This window comes from Natator depressus, chromosome 25 (assembly GCF_965152275.1).
Source record: "Natator depressus isolate rNatDep1 chromosome 25, rNatDep2.hap1, whole genome shotgun sequence".
Classification (NCBI taxonomy): domain Eukaryota; kingdom Metazoa; phylum Chordata; order Testudines; family Cheloniidae; genus Natator; species Natator depressus.
Genome location: NC_134258.1, coordinates 14,514,911 through 14,536,200, shown reverse-complemented (window position 1 = coordinate 14,536,200; position 21,290 = coordinate 14,514,911). Strand labels below are relative to the sequence as shown.

The window sequence follows — 21,290 nt, the reverse complement described above, 5'->3', positions numbered from 1 at the left end:
AATCTCTAATCCACAGATCTGACACTGATTCCATCTGTGGCCATGAGCATGTCCTTTAATCTCATTCGTACAATGGGGATAATACCTACTTCACAGGGACACTGGAAGACTTAATAAGGTGGTATTTGTAGAGTAAATAGACACCCTCTGAAGGTGAAAAGCACTATTTCAGTGCTAAAGATTATTAACGGCTCCGATGAAGTGAGCTGTAGCTTACGAAAGCTTATGCTCAAATAAATTTGTTAGTCTCTAAGGTGCCACAAGTCCTCCTTTTCTTTTTGAAGTTTTAATGTCTATAATAGTGCAGCAACACACAGTGTTACAGAAAAGGAGCTCAATACCAACTTTTAACAAATGTTTATTCTTGCAACACGTTAAAAAAATACCAAAAACTGATGTAACTATCTTTTTGAAAAGCAGCAACTGGAAATGAATTTATGTTTAGATTGCTTGGCTCACTAGATTTGGGCTTGTGATTCCTACTAAAACTTTACATTCCACATTCCTCAATAGGAAACATTGTCTCATCCTCAACCAAACAGCTTTGTGAGCTGCAAGTCCCAGATCTCTTCGTGAGACTTGTGTTGTGTTGTACATTAGCGCTGCGTTCCTCTTCTGAGGGAGAGCTCACAAGCGGTACTGATTCATTAACAGTGGAGGTGTTCGTTCGCATGGCTGAACTTTTCCTCACAGCACCCGACCCCTCTGTAGCCAATGTTGGACCTGGCAAACAATCTGCATTTGCTGTTTTTGAGCTTCTTTCTCTGCTCTTCCAAGGCACAGACAGATGGCCTTTGCAAAAGTTCCAAACCAGCAAGGAAGAAAAAAGGAGTGCAAATCCAGCTCCCAAGAGTTTTAAAATAAGCTTCTCTTTTTGGTCTTCCAGGGATTTTTGTTTTGCTGGGTCAGTCAGCAAGGAAGACGATACCAAAGATTTAACCTTCAGAGTTGTGTCTGCATTTGGTTGATTTGTGGTGTAATTCTTAGTAATAATGAAAACGCTGTCCTTTTGGGTATACAGAACGTAGCTAGCCACAGTAACAGGGAATTCTTTCCCATTAGCTCTCTCTACAGAATGGCAGTCATAAAATCCAGCATCAGCCACTGTCACATTAAATATGACTATTCCTCCATCATAAAGCAGGTATTTAGAATCTTCTGCCTGAAGACTGCTCCCATTGAACTTCCACACCATCCTAGCCAGGTTGGACATGGGCGCACATTTAAGATGAACACTGTTGCCAATGATAACGGGACAGTTTCTGACATTATTTCCTGAAATTGTGAAGGGTGGTTTAATTAAAAACAATGAGGCCTTAGTTTAACCTGCCTGGCCAAATATATGTTCAAAGAAACATCACGATTAATTAAGGAACATGACTCAAAGGACCGTGAGTGTTTTAAGGTGCGTGAATAAACTAGAGAAATCAACAGATTTAACTGTCTCCTCCCATCTGCTAAAAGGGCATGATAGCACAGACTGATTCTAGCTGGCCTTATTCCCAGTGATATCTAACAGTCTGAATATGGGCTGGAATTCAGGAACTTGAGTTTAAATTCTCACTTTGCCACAGACTAACACAGTATGTAGCTTTGAGTAAATCTCTTTACCTTTCTGTGCCTCAATTTCTACACCCAATTTGCACACTTGCTATTCTATCCTCACAGAGCAGTTGTGAGGATTAGATATTGCTTGGACACGGCTTTGAGGGTACAAATGCTTTCGACTTTACCACATTACACTCATGACCTATAATCTGCAATAGCTGCCTCTTAGTTTTCAGTGCAGTTTAAGATTAAAGTCCCTAATCCTGCAAACATTTAAAAATTAAAAACTTTTAAAAAATTAATCACAAATTCATATTTTAAAATGTCTCTCTCTGAACCAGCAGGTTTTTTTTAAATAGTTGACTATTTGAGTTGTATTTCTGCAGAGAAATACCAAATGTCAGTCACAGTGACAGAGTTAACAGGACTTCTTATGTTCCACGTGACTTCTGTAGTATGGGAAGAAACATACCAACAGCCTCAAAAGTCATGGCTCACATTTTCTGCTTCTCATGAGATTAGTGGTTTCAGTCTGAACTAGAATATCCTGACCCCAAGTTCAAAACCTTTAAGAACAAGCCAAATCAGCTCAGTGTTTTCTTGTCAAAAATCAATATAGTTTTTACCCCTGTTGTATTTTAATTTAGCTAAAATATCAGGCATTTCAATGACCACAGATATATGACCCACATGATAGAATTATTTTAATTTTGTACTATATTTCAACAATATTTTGTTAAAGATAAATGTTCACATACCTACTTTAGGACATCTGGAAGCATCACCATTTTTAACACTCTGAATTAAATCCCTGGAGGAAGAGAGAGATGAATAAAAGAAATACACCATGAAGGCATGTAAAAAATGTTCAGACTTTCAGGACATTAGCTGTAGAATGCATCCTGATTTTGTTACATTTTACTGACTTGTAGAACTGAATTTAAAAAGCAAGATAAATATCATCTCAGGTATGGACCTCAAGCAATATCTTTGGACTTACTTCAAGTCTCCTGTTTGATTAGCCACGAGAACGCACTTCTCAAAAGACTCAGACCATGCACAGTAAGGATCCCTTGCCAAAACACAATCCAAGCAGTGTTTATATCGGCTGCATACTGAAACAGGGAGTTGTACCACTTGGGATGGAGACCCTACATACAGCAGGCCCTAGAAATGCAGTATTGAGCTGTTATTTTATAGCACTGTGAGAGTATTTAAACTTTATGGCATGCGGACAGCAACTTCTGTGATTTGACAATAGATCAACTATATACTTTGAAATAATAGATTACTAATGAAAGAGCATGTGAATATACACAGTGCTTTGCAGAACAAACAAAAAGACAAGATTCCTGGCCTGAAGAGATTACAGTCTTTATGAAAACTCTGGGAATTGCTTTTGACTAAAAGTGATATAAATTGCCAAATGTGTGTTTGAAAGTTTTTTTCAGTTATATTAAAATGCAAAAGAAATCTACTTCCACAGACAAAATCTCACATATGCTTTTATTATTAATCAGTGTGATGCTAGAGAAGAGTATGTAGTATACACATAACATTGAAAAGCCAGATGTACAGTGTAAAAAGAGGAAGGCCTGAAGCATACCATTACACCAATTCCTTTGCATATGCAGAAACAGAGGATCTACCTTTCTGGAAGACAGTTTGAGAGATTGTACAGGCTCTGGGGATTGAAACAGCTGTATCTCTTCCATAATGAACATTTCCCCGTCACAGTTGAGAGCTTTATGCAAATATCCATTATCTGCATAAAATGAAATGTATCTTTAAAGAGAAACATGTTCAAACATAGCATAACAGCATTTTCACTTCAGTTTTAAAATTCATCAGCCTTTTCTAGAGATTTAGAAAACGAATTTTGAGGACAGGAAATTTCCTAAATGTTCAACAGCAATATTTTCCCCATTCGCTTTCTGGTAAGTAAGAAGTAATAATTTTTTAAGAAACGGAGCAGTCCCTGATTTTGGAAGATTTCCCCACATTGAGGCTCTTCTGATATGGAAGATTTCCAAACAGATCCTCAATGTCCAACAAAACAAACACACACTTTACCTAGGAACTGGGCTGGAAATTCCAAACTGGAAAGTCAGCTTCTGCACCCCAAGCACTTATACAAAAATCTTAACCTTTCCTTCAAGGTATTCATGGCTTTTGGTAATAGCCTTGACCAGAAGTCCCTTCACTCTATGAGAGATTCACCCATGTGCAGAGAGCTAGCAAGTTCTGTGTGCCACTTGTGTCCCAGGTAAGGCCCATTTTGCTCGGGAAAGCCAGCAGGGGACATTTCCATGACAATTTTTTTGAAAGCCTTGGTATATTTTTAAGTGCTACTTTATTCTATATTACAATTGAAAAGTGTTTAAGTAGAAAATAGCTATCATTGCAGACTTCCTGACCAAAACAAAACGAACAGTGAGGCTACAAAGAAAATTATTATTCTGAATAAAGCTAATGATAAGATAGGTTATGAACTATATCTACACAAGCTTTAAAAAGGAAAGAAACAGACAATAAAACACCATTCATTGAACATTACACTAAGGCCTGGCCTACACTCAAAATTTACATTTATCTAACTGCAAACACAATGGCTTCAATTCAGCAAGCTCCACTCAAATCCCACTGATTCAAGCATTAAGAGGTTTGCTGAAAGAGGGCCCATAGGATTAAATTTGTCCTCATACAATACACAGTATCTTACACTAGGGAAATAAAGCAGTTCAGCTAGAAACATAACTTGGAGGAAAAAGGAAACTGCAGGTCCATTAAATAAAACCCCCTGCCTGGTTGCTGTCTGATACATTACAAAGTGGTAAATTAAGACAAAAGGATTTTTGGTGCATTATTAGGAGTCGGTAGATCGTTTTACTTTTTGAAGGCTCAGAAAAAAATTCTTAAAACAAATGCCTCCGTAATAAATCTTTCCCCCCCTCTAAAATAAAACCACTTACCTGTTCCTATAAACAGAACATCATATGTTTTTTTATCTAGGCCAGTGATTCTGTCTACTACAATCCTGGTATAATTTGAACCTCTTTTCAGTAGCACTGGCCTATCACCAACTGGATTTACAGCATTATCCATTAAAGGGTGGTCTCTAACAAACTGCAGAATTTTATCAGGCAAATCAAGAGAAGTGTTGTATCCAATACTCCGGGCAAAATTATCAATGCACTAGAAACAATGTACAACAAACATGATTACAACCATTTTTACATTCCACCAATTTACAGACAACTGTTACTGTGTACTAAACTTTTAGCTATTTCTACCCAACTTCCACAATGGGAATCCATCATTCACTATGAATGGAATTCACCTGGGTGCTGAAGACCTGTATAAGGATAGTCGCACCACCTAAACCTTGTGGTGGAGTTGAGTAGGAGGAGTGCCTTCTCAGGGGGCCTCCACACACACACAGACCTGACCGGGGAGGGGGGAAAGATGTCTCTGTGCTGGCCATAGAACTGCATCTACACTGGCAAAATTTGGACTAGTAATTCTCTAGCAGAAAAGAAAATTAAGAGAACGTTTTCTTTAGAAGAGAATAAATGAGTATTTACAGCACCGGGACGTGGGAGTGGCACTTCTCCCGTGAACACCATCCATTTAACATGGGAATGTTCCACAGTCACTGGCCCTTTATAGTTTCCTTTGGCGAAGACTTCTTGAACAGTTTTCATACTGAATGCACAAACTGCAGAAATATCCAACCTTCCCCTTGAAGGTGAAAAAGAAGAAAGAGAAAATGTGAGTGAGTTATTTTTCCCTTACAGAAGGGAAGGCTGTAAAAACAACTTGCTTTTCATAGTGCATGTTGCTATTTGCTCTTTAGGGTTAGTGAATATATATCCATAAATAGCGTCAATCACTGTTCTTGTGATTTACTGAGAAAGGCTTAGGAAAAAAAAGACACTGTGTAAAGGATTTTATTAAAAATATGTATTTTGTTAAAAATCAAGTAATATTCTCCAAATAAATAAAAACAACCTAGGAGATGTACATCTTAAGACTAGTTCTTTACACTTCAAAGATAAATCAGGTGACAGCAAGCAGACAGGTCTAAGCATTGTGGTTAGTCAGTTTCTCACTTTCTGCTCTCCACTTTTTGTATATAATTCTCTCCTTCCCAAACCCCATTATTTCATCCTGTTAGAAAGTACGTCTTTCCCCTTTGCATCCAGTCTTAAGTCTGAAATCAAGTCTGAAAGGTTAAATGGATTACAAGTGAATTGGGGGCTTTGGGTCAGGTTCTTGCCTCAGTAATACTGGTGTAAATCCAGAGAGACTCCAGTTACTTGAGTTACTCTGGATTTACACGGATGTAACTGAAAGCAGAATGTGGCCCCCTCTCTAACACATGCAGAAGATGCTCATAGCTATACTAACCCTTGAGAAAACAGACTAGGTAAATAGAGAGAGTCTTCAGCATCATGGATTTCAAATGAGAAGTGACTGTTTCCACAATCAGAATATGAAATTTAAGATGAGCCCTTGCAGAATCCCACTTATGCACATTATGGGCCAAAATCTGTGGTGATGTGAATGGTGGTGTAAATTATACAGTAGGCATAAATTGATACAGCGGCAAAGTAATGCAACTTCCACTGATCTGGATATCAATCTCAGGGTTTTGATGCCTTTACAAACCACCAAAGCTACCTTTTCATGATTATTTTGCCAGTGGTACCCTTTGATATGCATAGTTCTGCTGCTGGTACATTTTGTCTGTGCCTCTTTATTAATTAATTATATTATATTATAGAACATAGACATACACACACACACACAGAGTAAGATCAAATTCATCAGCAGTAAAAACATAGCTTGGAGTCCTGTTTTTATTTTCAGAAAGTATTAGATTAGACAAGTGGGCTTTGACAGATGCTGCATTTGGAAGAAGGGTACTTCAACTTGCAGTGGTTTCCTCTCATGAGGGTACTGCTTATCCTGAATCTTGGAAGGACAGCTGTTTCATTTGGTAGATGAAACAACAAAGGAAGAAGTCAGGGTTTTTGTCTACCTAAGTGATAAGCGATGTCAATTTAAGTTTAGTTAGTTTTAATTTTTCCACCAGCCTGACGGAGAATGCATAACTCAAGTGTCTGGACTGGCAAAGCTCTTGGCTAGTCTTCAACTAAAAGCTTTAGCCCAGAGGTTGAAAACACCTAGCTTCAGCAAATGGCAGTGTTGGCTCAGTCAGATCAAACTAAACAAGTCTGTTCCATTTAAATATGTGCAATAAATGATCAATTCTTACTCTGAGTCCCTGACAAATGGCTGCAATCAGGCCATTAACACTAAAGTGAGAGCTCACTTCTGAATTCTGAGATTAATCTGCATTCATTAGAGACAAGTTACCACTGGAGGGAAGGCAGTGAACATACAGACCCTGGAATGGCTACTTCACCAGCTGGAAGTGATAGATATAAACCTAGGATATAAATAACTAGGACTGGCTAAATAGCTACATTATCTGTAAAGGATTACATTATTTGTAATTATTTACTTTAGTATTAGTATTACAGTATTGTCTACTCTAGAAGGCTCAACCAAAATCAGGGTCACACTGTGCTATGCACTGTACAAACACACAGTGAAAGACAACGCCTGCCCCAAAGAGTTTACAGTCTATATGAAGGGTTCACAACTAATCCAAATTCACATAAACTTGGTTGTAACAAGAGACAAAAAGTTTAGAAGCTCTACAACAGAGGATGGATTTGAATTCACTGTTGATTCTGGTGATAATAGCAACCTTCAGGTACTTTCATAATCTGTTTATTATTATATTAATTATAATATAATTTCCTCATATAATAAAAACAAAAAGAGAAAAGAATGAAGAGAGAAGATTATATCTTCAATGAAATCAATTTCCAAATGCAGTTTGACTTGATAGGGGATGGAGAAGAAAAACATAAACAAACGTTTTAGCTTTTATGATGCAAATAACTAAACAATGCACCTCAAAGCCACAAGAAAAAATGTTATTTACCTTTACAGTAACTGGAGTTCTTTGAGATGTGTTGTCTATGTATATTCCACTCTCGGTGTGCACATGCCCCATGTGCTCAAGATCAGAGCCTTTTGGCCACAAGTGTCTGTTGGAGCCATACATGGGGAAGACATAAAGAGTGGAATGGACCCAACTGCCATTCATTTCCATCGCCATAGCAGAATCCAGGTGTTATAGCACTCCCCAATAGCAGGGAAGGAGGGCAGATTGTAGAGTATATATGGGGACACCACATCTTTAAAAACTCCAGTTACTGTAAAGGTAAGTAACTTTTCTATCTTCTCTGAGTGCTTGTCCATATATATTCCACTCTTGGTGACTCTGAAACAAGTGACCTGATATAAAGAGGCAGATGCTTCAAGTCTACTTGGACAAAGATTGCAGTACAGCTCTACCAAATGAAGCATCAGATCTTGATGCTTCCTCTATGTTGGAATTGCTGCCTTTCATGAGAGGCAATACTTAAAATCGAATGACTCAGAATGGGACATCTCCAAGCCACAGTACCAAGATAATGAGGAAATGAAACAGCAAATAAGGCAGATAAAAACTCCCTAAACTACCCAAAGTTTTCCAACAGGCAACTATATAAACAATTAAGTAAAGATTAGGAAAAAGTGATGCATAAAGACATGGACACTGGGGAGCTCTCTCGCCCCGCCATGGGTAATGAGAAGGAACTGAATGGCGGTTGGCCTGCTCTGACCTTTATGCTCTCACTATGTGAGTATGAAGACAGGCATAGCCCATGCACAATTCCAACAGACACTGCTGGCCAAAAGACACTGACCTGAAGTGCATGGGGGCGCACGAGCACTAAGAGTGGAATATATATATAGACAAGCACTCCAAGAAGAACTTTCTTATAGAATGAACCACAATAGAAAAGCTTTGCTTAGGGGCTGAATCTAATGCAGCAGCAATTCATGTACCAGAAAGCTTTTACATTTAGGTTTACAAAATATCTGAAAACAATTCAGATACACAAACCCAACCTCTGCTTTGAAAAACTACTTCAAAATGTTGGTAATAGATGCATTTCTTGTATCTTACCATTGCTGAGTAAAAATCCCATAAAACATGCTTTCCCGCCAGTCTGCTCTCTTAAGTAAAAAGACATCCTGAACAATATTAAACTGGAAATTTGATTCTGGAACGGAACAGGTAAGTCTGGATTTTAAAAATGATGTCCATCTTTTCTGCAATATGCGTTTTCCACCAAGATCACCCTGTATGAAGGGATAGTGTCATCACTTTAGAGTTTATAAAGCAGGCTGATTTCATTCACATAAACAGACTTGGTAGCACTGTCACACAAGGGCTTGTTCTGACTTCCTACGCAAATCTGAATTTTCAAAGCCAAAAGATTTGAATGTTATAGGGAGGTTTGAACAGGGGGTTCTGAAGAGTCTGAAAGGAGGAAGAAGTAAGTTCAATTTTAGAAGCCTGGCAGTAGAATTTTAATTGGAAAGACGGACAATGCAGATGGAACCATATTTGCTCATTCTGCCATGAAGCTCTATCTAAACTACTTACATACTTTAAACAAAATTACTATAATACAAATACTAACTTTGCAGACACGAGCAATTCTTGACACCAGGAGTTTGTCATAGAATTCAAATTCAACAGCTGTTTCAGTGAAGAACACATAAATTTTATCATCATCTCCATCTGGATTAGATTCACTTTCCTGCACCATATCCATATAGACAAAGCTGGGCTCTGGAATATATAAACACACATAATACAACAGTTTTTTTCTAATGTAGAGAACAAAAGGCAATTAAATACCATACATATCAAAAGTTATTTTTTTAAAAAAACTGTAGTAAAATAATGTTTTCTTAGAACAGTGGGAAACGAAAGGACTGGAAAGAGCTTATGAGTTAGTACACAATTTAAAAAAAAAAATCTATGAAAGGGTTAAAAAATATGTTTACATAAGTGAAAATGGACTACTAATTGCCTCTTCACCATAGTCCTTAATTATAAGATCACTTTTATCTTTAGTCCTCAATTTAGGAGCTTGCTTTTTCTGGACATAGCAAAATCAATAAATATGAATTTCAGACAGACAGAAGTACACAGATGCCTAGATAAACCTTTTGCAGGAGATGAAATTTACTACCACCAATGCTAAATGAGAACCTTTTACATTTCATAAAGTAAAGATTTATGGATAAGTTTAATGCTCATCTATCTCCCTTCCAATTTTATGCAGAATAAGGTTTGTATGGAGAGAGGAACCATTTTATGGACAATAAAGGGGCCTAAAGAAGTAAAAAAGCAACACTCCACAAAAGCGAGCATGCCTAGAATAGGTTTTGTGTTTACAGACCCTGCAATACAGACATGCAAGATGAAGTGAGTTAAAGATGGGAGTGACAGACTTAATTCTGAAGAAACTATGAAATTCAAAGTCAACATCTGACTTTTTTAGCAATTTATTTGTCTTTAAGTTTAGGACCTGAATAAAAGTTGATATAATAAACTGTAGCAATTCCTACAAAGATGCCTTAAGATCTATGGTGTTTACTAATAACAGGACTAGAGAAATATTGAAATCCATTACTGATGCTTGTCTATTTGCATTTTGTTTGCCTCTCCTATATTAATTAGTGGAGTCCAGCATGCCATGGTAGGTGGTTAGAAAAAAGCTGCACCAACCAGTTTTTGCTTGGCACACTGTTCACAGTGTGAAGCACTTGTTACTGTGTATAAGATATAAATTTTATCTGAAATACACACACACACACACGCACACACAATCTGTTTTGCTAAATCTACTGCTGCCTGTGCTTATCAAAGAGGGTTGTTAGTTACAATACTGACAGAATTGGGATGAGATCCTAAACCAGCCTCTGCTTTATTGTGATACTTATTCAGTAACCAACAAATGTTACAGGTGTTAACATATTAAAAAGTTTCATAATAAAATAAAATTCAACTGAATTTTATACCAGTATTGAGAAAGACTGAAAATAATTATGATCTAACATTTGGCTCCATGCTTCCAGAGTCATAAACTATGTCACTTTTCAGCAGGCATCTTAAAAATGGCAGCTGCATTTAAAAACAAAGATTTAAATTACATGTCACTGTTTATATATGGCGAGGGGGAGTATCCCACATTAGACTTTCAGAACTCTGCACTGGGAAGAAACATGGGTGCTGTTCTTAATTTTGAGTTAAAAAAATCAAGCAAGATGGAATATTTTCCCTGCAGGGGCTAAAATAGGTATAAACACATCTTACCATTTAGCCAAGATGCTTTAAACTCTGTCCTCAGATGGTTTCTCAAACTGCGAAGTATAATAGGTTCAGTGCCCAAGAAGTTGTTTGAAGTGGCTGAATAAAATGCACTATCTATGAAGAGTTTAAAGAAATAAAAGTACAAAAAATACTTTTTTTTTACAATGCAAAGGAATGGTCATAAGTTATATGTATTTATCACATGCAAATGTTTATAGCAAAAGTAACCTGAGGAGCAGGTATAGCTATGATTTTACCTGCTGAAAAGTCTAGGCTGCTGGTCTTGCAAGGTGCTGAACACCCTCAGTTCCTACAGAATTGATTAGGAATTGAGTCCACGCAGCACCATGCAGAATTAGGTCTGTAAGAGCGTAAGATGTTGGGGCAGAAAGGTATTTTGTTTTGTTGGCTTTTTAGACATTTGTCTAAAATGAATCAAGGCTCAACTAGCTGGAAGTTACAAGTGGCTTGTAACTGAAAATCTCTAAATGTGAAACTTTTATACACTGATATTGTTCAGAGTATCTGTAGGCCCCTAGAGTGGGCCTTAAGAAGAGTTAACAGGAAAATGTGAAGAACATTGCTGTGTGAGCTCTATATTTATCCTCATCACCATTTAGAATGAATCATAGAGAACTATGTACACCAGACATCAGTCCTGTTAGGCAGCTTGTTTTCTTAAGAAACAGCCAAATATCCCCAAAACCTATCAAGTATAAATCTGTTTTATCATTACTTGAAGGTCACCTCTTTTTAAGCAACTTTATGTCAGTCCCTTGAGCAGTCTCTTAAAAACAGATTTCACTCTGAATTTGTGCATAGGTCCAAAATGGGTTGACATGGAGAGGATGCAACATGAATTTAAAGTTCCAGTAAGATCAAAGGATAAATATATGAATACTTTAAGTATATGGTTTAATAGGCAAAGGACAAAACATACAATGAATGTTTGAAAGTCAACAATTGCTAGGTGGACTCTCAGAGAAATGACCCAGACGACCACTCTGGTAATCTCAAATGTTGCTAAGAGACATTGAATTCATTCATTCATTCAAGGGTAGTTTTTGTACAAGGAAGAAAATCTTTTCCATGTGGCTTTCTGAAAGATTACCCAGTGCCTGTGTGACCTTCAAACATCTGAAACCTAAGAAATTCAAGAGTAAGCAGCTAGATTCAAGGATATCAGATATGGATGCAAGAGTCATACTAAGAAAATCATTAGCAATTAATCTTTCTGAAAAAGTCCCTATCAATGAGCCAGCAGAGGCCAAAAAGGAGATACATATAGCAATGCACTAAAAACGTCTCCATTTAGTTTTTCATAATAGTTTAATCTGTGTTCTCTTCCAACTTTTAAACAACAGATCAGAGGTTAACACTTCATGAACATGCACAGACATCAAATTAGGATCATAGTAGTTGACAGTTGTGATTAGCTGTGAAAAATGATTTAGTCTTACACGGAATTCCCAAAACATACCAACTAACAGAGACGCATACTTCAGAGTAGGTTCAAAAGGACATCTTCCTCTGCCTTCTTCAGCTTTCCCTTGCAGATGAATATCTGTATTGTTGATGACCTGTTGTAAACAATCATTCTATCAAGCTGAAAGCAAAAATCACATCTGATAAAATAAAATGATTAACAATTTATTTTAAAAGAGAATAATCATGGAGTGAATATGGAAATATGAGTATTTGTACAAATAGAAATGTATCCAGTCTATTTTTTCTGGGCTTCTTTGTTTTTAATTAACTACTATGAAAACTCCTCTTTCAATTAATTGGCCACTGTTGAAACACCCTGCCCAAAGTCGGAGTTTAAATCTGCTGAGATTATGTGGAGGGTAAGAAACCAAGTAAATACATTTTGGTTTGGAAAATGTATTTCTTTTTACAATGCATGCTCTTCTACTGGGAGTAACACTGCAAATTCTCTAAAATCTGGTACAAGTGCCACTACAGCGAAGCTCTCAGTCTTTATAAGTTGCCTGCTATGTGAGAAAGTAACTTCAAATATAAAGCTAGGCTCTTATATGTGCATTTGGTGAAAATATAGCATTCATCTGATTTGCAGCCTACTGTCAGCATTTATTAATTATTATTTATATAGCCTGATTGGTGTTCCTGGCACTCAACTGAAATGTAATCCTGTTTTAACTTTTATTTTTAAACAAAATTTGTTCAAAGAAAAACAAGATTAGATGAACAAAGGAAAGAACTAAGAATAGTGAAATATACATACAGTAAGTAAACATGAAAAGCATTCAGAAATATATGCACAGAGATAAGGCAACAAAATAAGAAACGGCAATGACTGTTTCCAGAAATAAAACTTTCTAGCAAAAGATGAAAAATACAGAAGTCATAACGCAAGCACTTAATGTTGCTGCTAAATTTGTTTCAGTATGACCAATCATACATTAAAAATAATTAATTTTTTAAATTAAAAATAATTACAATAAAATAATGAATACTAATTTTCCATAGGAACATTACTTGGAAAGGTGCTTAAAGATCTACCATACTATTCAAACAATTATATGCACATGCAGTAAGGGTGTATTTAAGTATATAAAATGCTTACCATGTAATCACAAACTGGGTAAAATGCATTGGTTCCACAAACATATAAGTTAGTGTCATTTATCTTATGAAGGAGGAGGATGTAGTTTCGGCAATCTACCTGAAACAGAAAAAACAATAGTAAATTTTCATACCATAGCGGCGAGTGCATGAAGGCTTCCAGCTGCCTTCACAAAAAGCAAACAAGACCTTAAAACACAAAAAATGTGTCCAAATACACTGGACTCAAGCTCAACAGATAAATTAAAGAGTAACACAAATTTTAATACTCAACAATTTTCAATATCAGATCTTAAAAGTAGGTTTACAGAAATTTACAGAAATTACTAATCATGTATATAGTTGTGCAAAGCCCAGACCCAGAAAAGCACGTTAAGAACATCCCAATTGATTTCATTGTCCCAATTGATTTCAGTGTTACTGTCCACATGTAAAAGTGCTTTCCAGGATCAGGGCTTAAATATGCATAGCACTATACAGATAGAGGGTATTGCCAAAGAGACAACCGTCTGAAAATAAATGCAAGACAGAGTGCATGCAGAGTGGGGTGTATCAGAAGCGCAGTCACTGTAAAAGAATAGAAGTTTCAGAACCAGATTCCTATATACTTGCTTATTGTTTTTAAAAAGCTATTCAATAGGGTAACTTATTTAATAAGTAGGTAGTGAAAACAAACACTTTACCTACTTTGTCCTTTCCTCTGCGAACGCATTCCAATTGTCTATCCCTTGTTGCGAACCAGTCCTCCTGGAACCCAAAATATATCCCATATTTAGCACACTGTGATTTTTGGTCAAAAATTCTTAATGTAAAATCAAAACCAAAATAAATTTACATTTTGGTTTTGCTTTAAGGAGCAAGTCCAGCTGCCACCTCCATGGAGGTTCCCCTAGCAGCGGGGCTGGTGTAGTGCCACTGAATGAGGAGATAGGGCTAGATTTAGGGGTTACCCCAGGGGTAAGTGCCCTCAGGAGAACACAGACCCCATGTAAGCAGGGGCTTTCTGATTGGGCTGGGCAAGGAGTTCCTGGATTTGGCTTTTACTGAAGGTCTTTGGGTTGTCACATGGGACACAAGATGCTAAAAGCACATTTTATAAACGAATTACATCCAATGACATCATTAGAATACTGTAGCGAATGTCACAAAGCACAGGGAGTTTCCCCGATAGACTCTGCAACATGCTCAGCCACACCCAAATCCTGTAAATTGCTGTGCTTGAGCAAATGCCTCACTTTCATTGGGGTTTTGCAGAGGCATGTAGAATTCACCCACGTGGAACAGCTTACAAGATGAGGGCCCCAATTTGTACAGAAACCCCACAGAATATGCAACTTCCTCCTCAGAAGGCATGTCTTTCACATCGGATTAAATATATATGTCTCATAATATCTTGGTGTTCTTTCACTTCTATTCTTGTAAATTATTTACATAAAAAAATGCCATATCACAAAACAGGTTTCATGAGAGAGGAACCTAAAAGAATCATTAAACCCACTTCATTTGAAGTCAGTGAGAGTTGTGGGTACGCAGCACCTTAAAAATTAAACTATTACAGTCTAAAGGCACAAATCAGTATGATACAGAGCTGTACAACAGAAAAAAATAATACAATGCTATCCAGCAGAGCTAACTCTGAGTGGCTGCAGACTTTATAGATTTGAATGCTTCATGGCACAGTTGTGTCTTCAGTTTCAAAAACAGGAATTACAAAGAGATATGCAGGCAATGACTGATGCATATTACCACCTTGAACAGATGTATCTATTTACCTTGGATTTATGAAAATATTTCAACAAAAATAATAATCGTATCATGTCATTTAGGTCATTGTTCCACATGAGGGCATTGGTGGATTGAGATGCAATCTACAGTCAGAGAGCCAAGAGATTTTAAGTGGTAGTTACTGTGCTGCTAACAGCACCCCTGAGGTTTTATAACCCATAGCTTTATCACTAACTAAGATGACTTGGGTCCCGATCCTGCAAGGACGAGAGTAAATCAACTGAGCTTCTGACCAATCTCATTTCTGACTAAACTCAGTGATGCTCACCACTTTGCAGCACTGAGAAGCTAAACATACAAAAAGGGCCTTACTTTTATTGTCATTACAACACGGACTCATATGCATTAAGCACATTGATCCCAATCCGGCAAACTCTTACTCAAGTGAATAATCCTAAGTAGTCCTACTGCTTTCAACTCTCTACTTGCAGAAGGGCCAGGCACAGGAGTAAGGATTTGGCCTTTGGTCTACATTTTCCCAGATCTGAAAGGGCCATTATCATCACCGAGCACTACACTGAATTTGTAACCTCATTAGTACAGTGACCAATATTCCTACCGGAAAAACTTCACAGAGAGTTGTAATTCTCCAGATCATAGGACTGAACATCTCTCTCATACTAACAGTTGCAAGACATTGCTTTGTTGTCTTTAAAGATCTGAAAATTAAATTATTTCACAAAAAATATAACCTTAAGCGAGACAGGTTTTTTAAAAAGAAGGGATAAATAGTTGTTCAGCTTACACTGGCTATTTCTCTTGAGATGTCATTCAAGTCAAGTGCAAATATAGCATCTCTGGCTCCGACAAATAAGGTATCAGTTTCTTCACTCACCAAGAGTGTGGAAAAATTGGATAATCCTGGTTTCATAAAAGTTTTTATATTTCCATCTAAAAACATACAAGTTATAAAGTTATTTTAAAAATTATTTGCTACTAAAATACCATTGCCATGAAACAAAAATATCAGACTGAAAAAGGGATAGCAGTGGGACAAAGGCTTATATTTTATTCACATTTTCCAGGATCGTGTTTTAAATAATTTTCAGTTATATATGGATATTTTATTCCCACTGTTATGCAGAAAAATAAGCAACACAAAATCATTATTAACTGGACACCAAAGTCTCCAGCCACTAGATTTAATGTTAGGGTAAATCACAGCAGAACATGCATACAAGAATCTGGGAGAAAGAGTGACCAATGGTGTTGAAAACTGTGTTGTCTTCAAAATTATCACAAAGGGTTCTTTGCATGAAAAGCAAAACTCTTCTACCTATTAGATCTCACAAGTTAAGTAGATTTGGGATGTGTCAGTACTTGGATGGGGAAATACTAAGGGATGACAAAAGATGTGTTGGTTATGCAGTTGATGGCATTCTTTTCTCTGAGCCTTTGCTGAAAATCAATGCCTCAACTTGGTGGTAGGTGAAACTGTGTTATTGAAAGTACCATGTATTTGTGCGAATACAGACTAACACGGCTGCTACACTGAAACCTGAAAGTACCATCTTTCAGATGACACATAAAGTCTAAAATGTGAAAACCTCTTGTGGGGATTAAAGATAGGATATCATAACATTCAAGAGATTGGAGTTCATAATATTAGTATCCTGGTCAAAAGCTAACTGAAAATAAAGTAATTGTTGTTTCAGTCAGTCTAGCTAGCAATTCTTACACACCTACCACACAGAGTGAACCCTACTACTCTGCAGCATGTATCTTTAACACAAGAGTTTTATCACACTTACTTTGGTATGTTACTGTTTTTCTGGGAATGCAGCTCAGGATAGAGGCTTCCATCTGTTGCATTAATCCATAAACAAGATAGAGACAGAGGACAGCAGTGGTACCACTCATTTTCAGAAATCCAGTTAGAATATAATCTATCCAGTTTTAATTCCTTGAAATTTGAATATTTACAGTCAGCATTTTCTGCATGGTGCTTGAAAATGTCTTGTTAGGAGGTCTCAGATGTAGATATCTATAGCTTTTAACATTTTATGAAGCTTGTACAAATCAAAATAGCCCTTTAAATTGTTTTATTTGCAAATAAACTTTTCCACTAACATCCAATAGACATACCCTAAAATTAAAAGCAGTTTAAGATCAATTCAACTGATTACCTTGATTGATTACTTTCAACTGATTAAGCAAAGATCAACTGATTACCTTAGCTTTCATAACAAAAATGTATTCTGCACTCTTAAAAGTCTTTTTGTTTGTATTTTACAGCTACCTCATATATCAGTAGCCATTCCTACCTGACACTAGTCAACCTTTGTCTGTAGGTATGACTGTTTTGATCAGATCTACTGCATCCTGCAATAAGTAGGCACAACAGAGCTAACGTAATAATGCTGTGTGCAGCTTTCATTAGATGATTTTTGCTTTCGTGTGTTTCTGCCTCGGCTGTGTTTCAGGTCTTTGTTCCACAGTGGTAGACTATCTGAATCCATGGTCTCCTTTTGGGAGAGAATGGATCTGAAATATGTTCTTTTTGCAGTTGTACCAAAGTGAAGGGAAAGGTGTGTGGGTAGATGGGAAGCAGGGCCGGCATTAGATTGCTGGCGCCCAGGCCAGAAACAAAGGAGTCCAAGCCCGAGCCCCGCCGCCCAGGGCTCAAACCAAAGCCTGATCATCTAACTTAGCTTCACAGGGCCCTTAGTAGCATGGGGCCCCCGGCCATTTCCCCACTTTCTACCCCCTAACGTCATCCCTGGTAGGAGGGCATCACTGGACAGAGCTCAAAAACCTGTGTTGTGTGAAGCCCACAAGGTCTCAGTTACTCAGTAGAAGTTATAACAAATGATCCCAGCCTCCAGTTCCTTCTCCCACCCATTTACTCCTTCACCAGGCACCACGCTGCCCCCAAAAGGGTCTCTGGGCTGTGGGAATGACACCTGCCTCGGGCTCGCCCCCAGGATGGGGGCACCTCCAACAGTTTTCTCCTGGCAGGAGAAAGGAAGGCCAGGGCATGCCGGGGGAGCTCAGCTCTGGCCTTGCCCTCCGGCAGCCAGGACACTGCCCGGTGTGCGTGGGGGGCCTTCCCCATCGACCAGCTCCCCGAATCCAACCCCCTTCTACGGCTCCGGGGGGTGGGCTGATAGGTGGTAACGGCGCCTCAGTGACTAGCAAATACACAGCAAAGCTGGACCCAATGGAGCCTGCTAGACCCCTCCCCAGGACCCCAATACCCCCGCCTCAATCCTCCCAGAGCCTCCACACCCCCCCCACAGGAAACCCCAGGACCCCCCCCCCATCAGCTCCTCTGCCTCAGGGCCGCCCCCCATCTCCCATCCTGATCCCCCCCCCAGCTCCCCTTCCAGCCCTCAGGGAACCCCCCCCCCATCCAGCCCCTCCCCACTTCACCTCACTCCAGCGCTGGAGCAACACCTCGCCCCTCCCCCTTCCCCCCCCCCAACTGCCGCATTACCCGCCAGGAGACGGTTGGCCCCACGCGCCCCAGATTCCCGCGCCGCCCTTCCCCCCCTCGACACCGGCCCAATCCGCCGCCCCGCTCGCCCTAGCCCAGCCCCCTGATTGCACCCCCCTCCCCGCAGCGCCCCCGCACCGGCCCCCTCCCGCCTTGCCCGAACCGGCAGCTGCGGGCTCGCCCACCGCGCTCCGGCCGGGGCAAGCTCCCCCGGCAGCGGGGAAGCCCTTGCCCCGGGAGCCGAATCGCGCGCCGCCGTCAAAAGCAAGATCGAGGCACCCGCGGCAGGACTTGTTCCCAACACGTGCCGGGGGAGAAGCCTGAAGGTTCCTCCGTCTCGCTCCGACCCGCCTCCGACCATTGTCCTTAACCCTAACAAACCCCACCCAGCGCGGAGTACAGCTACGTTGGTTAGTCGCTAAGGGGCCACAAGTCCTCCTTTTCTTTCTAAGAACTTGAATCGCTTCATGAGTTACAGCGTCCCAGCAAACAACCTGCCCGAAGGGCAAGGAGGTGTATTTGCAAAATTAACCCCAAGGAGCATCATAAATGAGGTTAACATTTCAGATTCACTTTTTTTTTTTGGGGGGGGTTTGCTGGCTGCAACTCCCACATTTAGGGCACCTGCGGGTTTCAAAAGTGTTTCAGCTACCATTTTTGCTTTTAGTCAGCACTTTTAAATTGGTGACACTATCAAACTGATCAGTGCTAAAGCACTGTAGGGAGGGGAGGTAGGTAACATGCTACACCCATTGTTTCCTGTTCTCTATGTATATAAATCTCCGCACTGTATTTTCCACTGAATGCATCGGATGTAGTGAGCTGTAGCTCACGAAAGCTGATGCTCAAATAAATTGGTTAGTCTCTAAGGTGCCACAAGTACTCCTTTTCTTTTTACATTTAACTAAGTGGAGCTTTGCTTGAGGGAGTGTGAATTTTTTTCATAATTCTTTAAATACCCTTTTTTCCTCCTTCATGCCTGGTTGCTGTACCCATTCTGTAGGAAAGAAAACTAGAAAAGCACAGGGGAATTATACCAAGGAACAAACAAACAAAAATGGGACAGCAAATTAGACTGTCAACATGTTTTGTACAATCTTTTTTAGTACTCATGGAAAGCAACTAAAATACAAATGTGATGAAATAAACTTTTATCCATTCCAACTTCATCTCAGAACCACCACTGGATGGAAAACCTACTTTAATAGCTGTTTGCAGCGTGGTTGTACCTATGCTGGCCCCCGGCTATAAGAGAGACAAGGTAGATGAGGTTATATCTTGTATTTGGACCAACTTCTGAGAGAGACAAGCTTTTGAGCTACACAGCACTCCTCTTCCAGTGATAAATCCAAATACCTTCAAAGGTTCAGTCAACTAAAAGGGTACATTTTCTCCCACTTGAAATATAACAGAGTAACTCAGGAGTCCCTCAGGAGAAACTAACACCATTGCACTTATGTGAACTGTGGCTCACGAAAGCTTATGCCCAAATAAATTTGTTGGTCTCTAAGGTGCCACAAGTACTCCTTTTCTTTTTGCGGATACAGACTAACACAGCTGCTACTCTGAAACCTATATTTACCAAAGTTTCCCTAAAAATGTGCTGTATTAGAACCCTAGGAAAATCAATTACAGATAAGAGACCTATTAGTCATCCACTCCACTGACTTAATAATGTAGGCTTTTTTCTCCCCTGCACAACATTTTCTAGTGTTTTGGCTCTTCCAGTTAGTGCTTTAGGAGATGGTATTTTCCCACTCACTTCTTGCAAGATATTATTCAAGTAAAGTAGACCAAGTGGAAAAAGTTTTCCCTAGTATTTAGCACATTTCCTTTTCAGTTTTATCCCATCTCAGGTTATACACCTGAAATCGTTTCTCTTCCTTGATATTTACCCCATTCGCATTTTTGTAGATTACAGAAATACATATAAATGGTTTGTGCATAGGTTATGCATTTAGATACTCCTGGTCAGCCAGACCTAATGTGTGGCAGAATGGGACAGAACACATCTGCAATCTGTATTTGATATGGGGGGGGGGGGGGGGGATTTTGCAAGTTTGAGTTGACCATGCATTACCAGTAAGGAGGAAAAAGCTATGTAAATAACCTAGCTTTTGATCAGACTTAACATCATAGCAGGTGACTCCTGTTTTCCACTGATTATACTGTGATTTGACTATGTAGCCTTGATAAAAGTCAGGACATTTTTAACATAGATTATGTTCCTAATGCTATATATTGAAAAATGATTTTATTTGCTGAAATAACAGGTCCTACAATTCCTTTAAATGGGGAATGCTAGATGATTCCAACTGTCTAAGATGTTTCCACCCTAAGCTTCTGTCTGCTTGCATGTTTAAACCTGCCTCTGGAAATTTCCTCTTCATGCATCCGACGAAGTGGGTATTCACCCATGAGAGCTTATGCTCCAATACGTCTGTTAGTCTATAAGGTACCACAGGACTCTTTGCCACTTTTGTCTGTGCTGGTGTTTTTAAAACTAGGACATGTAGGCAAAGTGACAAATGATTTGCATGCATCTTTTTATTCTTTTATTAATACTCAAAGAGATAGTAGCTGGATAATGCTTCCCTTAGCTATCAGCCCTTCAGAGTTAAGGCTTTGCTCATGCAGTAG

At 38.9% G+C, this 21,290-nt stretch overlaps 1 protein-coding gene across 1 annotated transcript; it reads right to left on the bottom strand.

Moving 5' to 3' along the window:
* Positions 1-413: 413 nt before the first annotated feature.
* Positions 414-17,115, bottom strand: LOC141977699 (semaphorin-4E-like). The gene is made up of 14 exons (XM_074939288.1): positions 16,966-17,115; positions 15,960-16,105; positions 14,117-14,176; positions 13,431-13,529; positions 12,324-12,423; positions 10,847-10,957; positions 9,162-9,313; positions 8,642-8,817; positions 5,133-5,289; positions 4,521-4,743; positions 3,198-3,313; positions 2,549-2,715; positions 2,307-2,359; positions 414-1,275 (listed from the first exon to the last, which is right to left on the bottom strand). The coding sequence occupies exons 1-14, from the start codon at positions 17,072-17,074 to the stop codon at positions 491-493; spliced, it is 2,454 nt and encodes an 817-aa protein (XP_074795389.1). The 5' UTR covers positions 17,075-17,115; the 3' UTR covers positions 414-490.
* Between the last annotated feature and the right edge of the window lie 4,175 nt (positions 17,116-21,290).

What these genes read in the sequence shown, in the direction of transcription:
- LOC141977699 (XM_074939288.1), bottom strand. Translation starts at nt 17,074, where the DNA reads ATGAGTGGTACCACTGCTGTCCTCTGTCTCTATCTTGTTTATGGATTA. An exon ending in AAAAACAGTAACATACCAAA is followed by an intron (nt 16,106 to 16,965) that starts GTAAGTGTGATA and finishes GTATGTTTTTAG; the next exon opens with ATGGAAATATAAAAACTTTT. An exon ending in TTCGCAGAGGAAAGGACAAA is followed by an intron (nt 13,530 to 14,116) that starts GTAGGTAAAGTG and finishes TTTCTGTTTCAG; the next exon opens with GTAGATTGCCGAAACTACAT.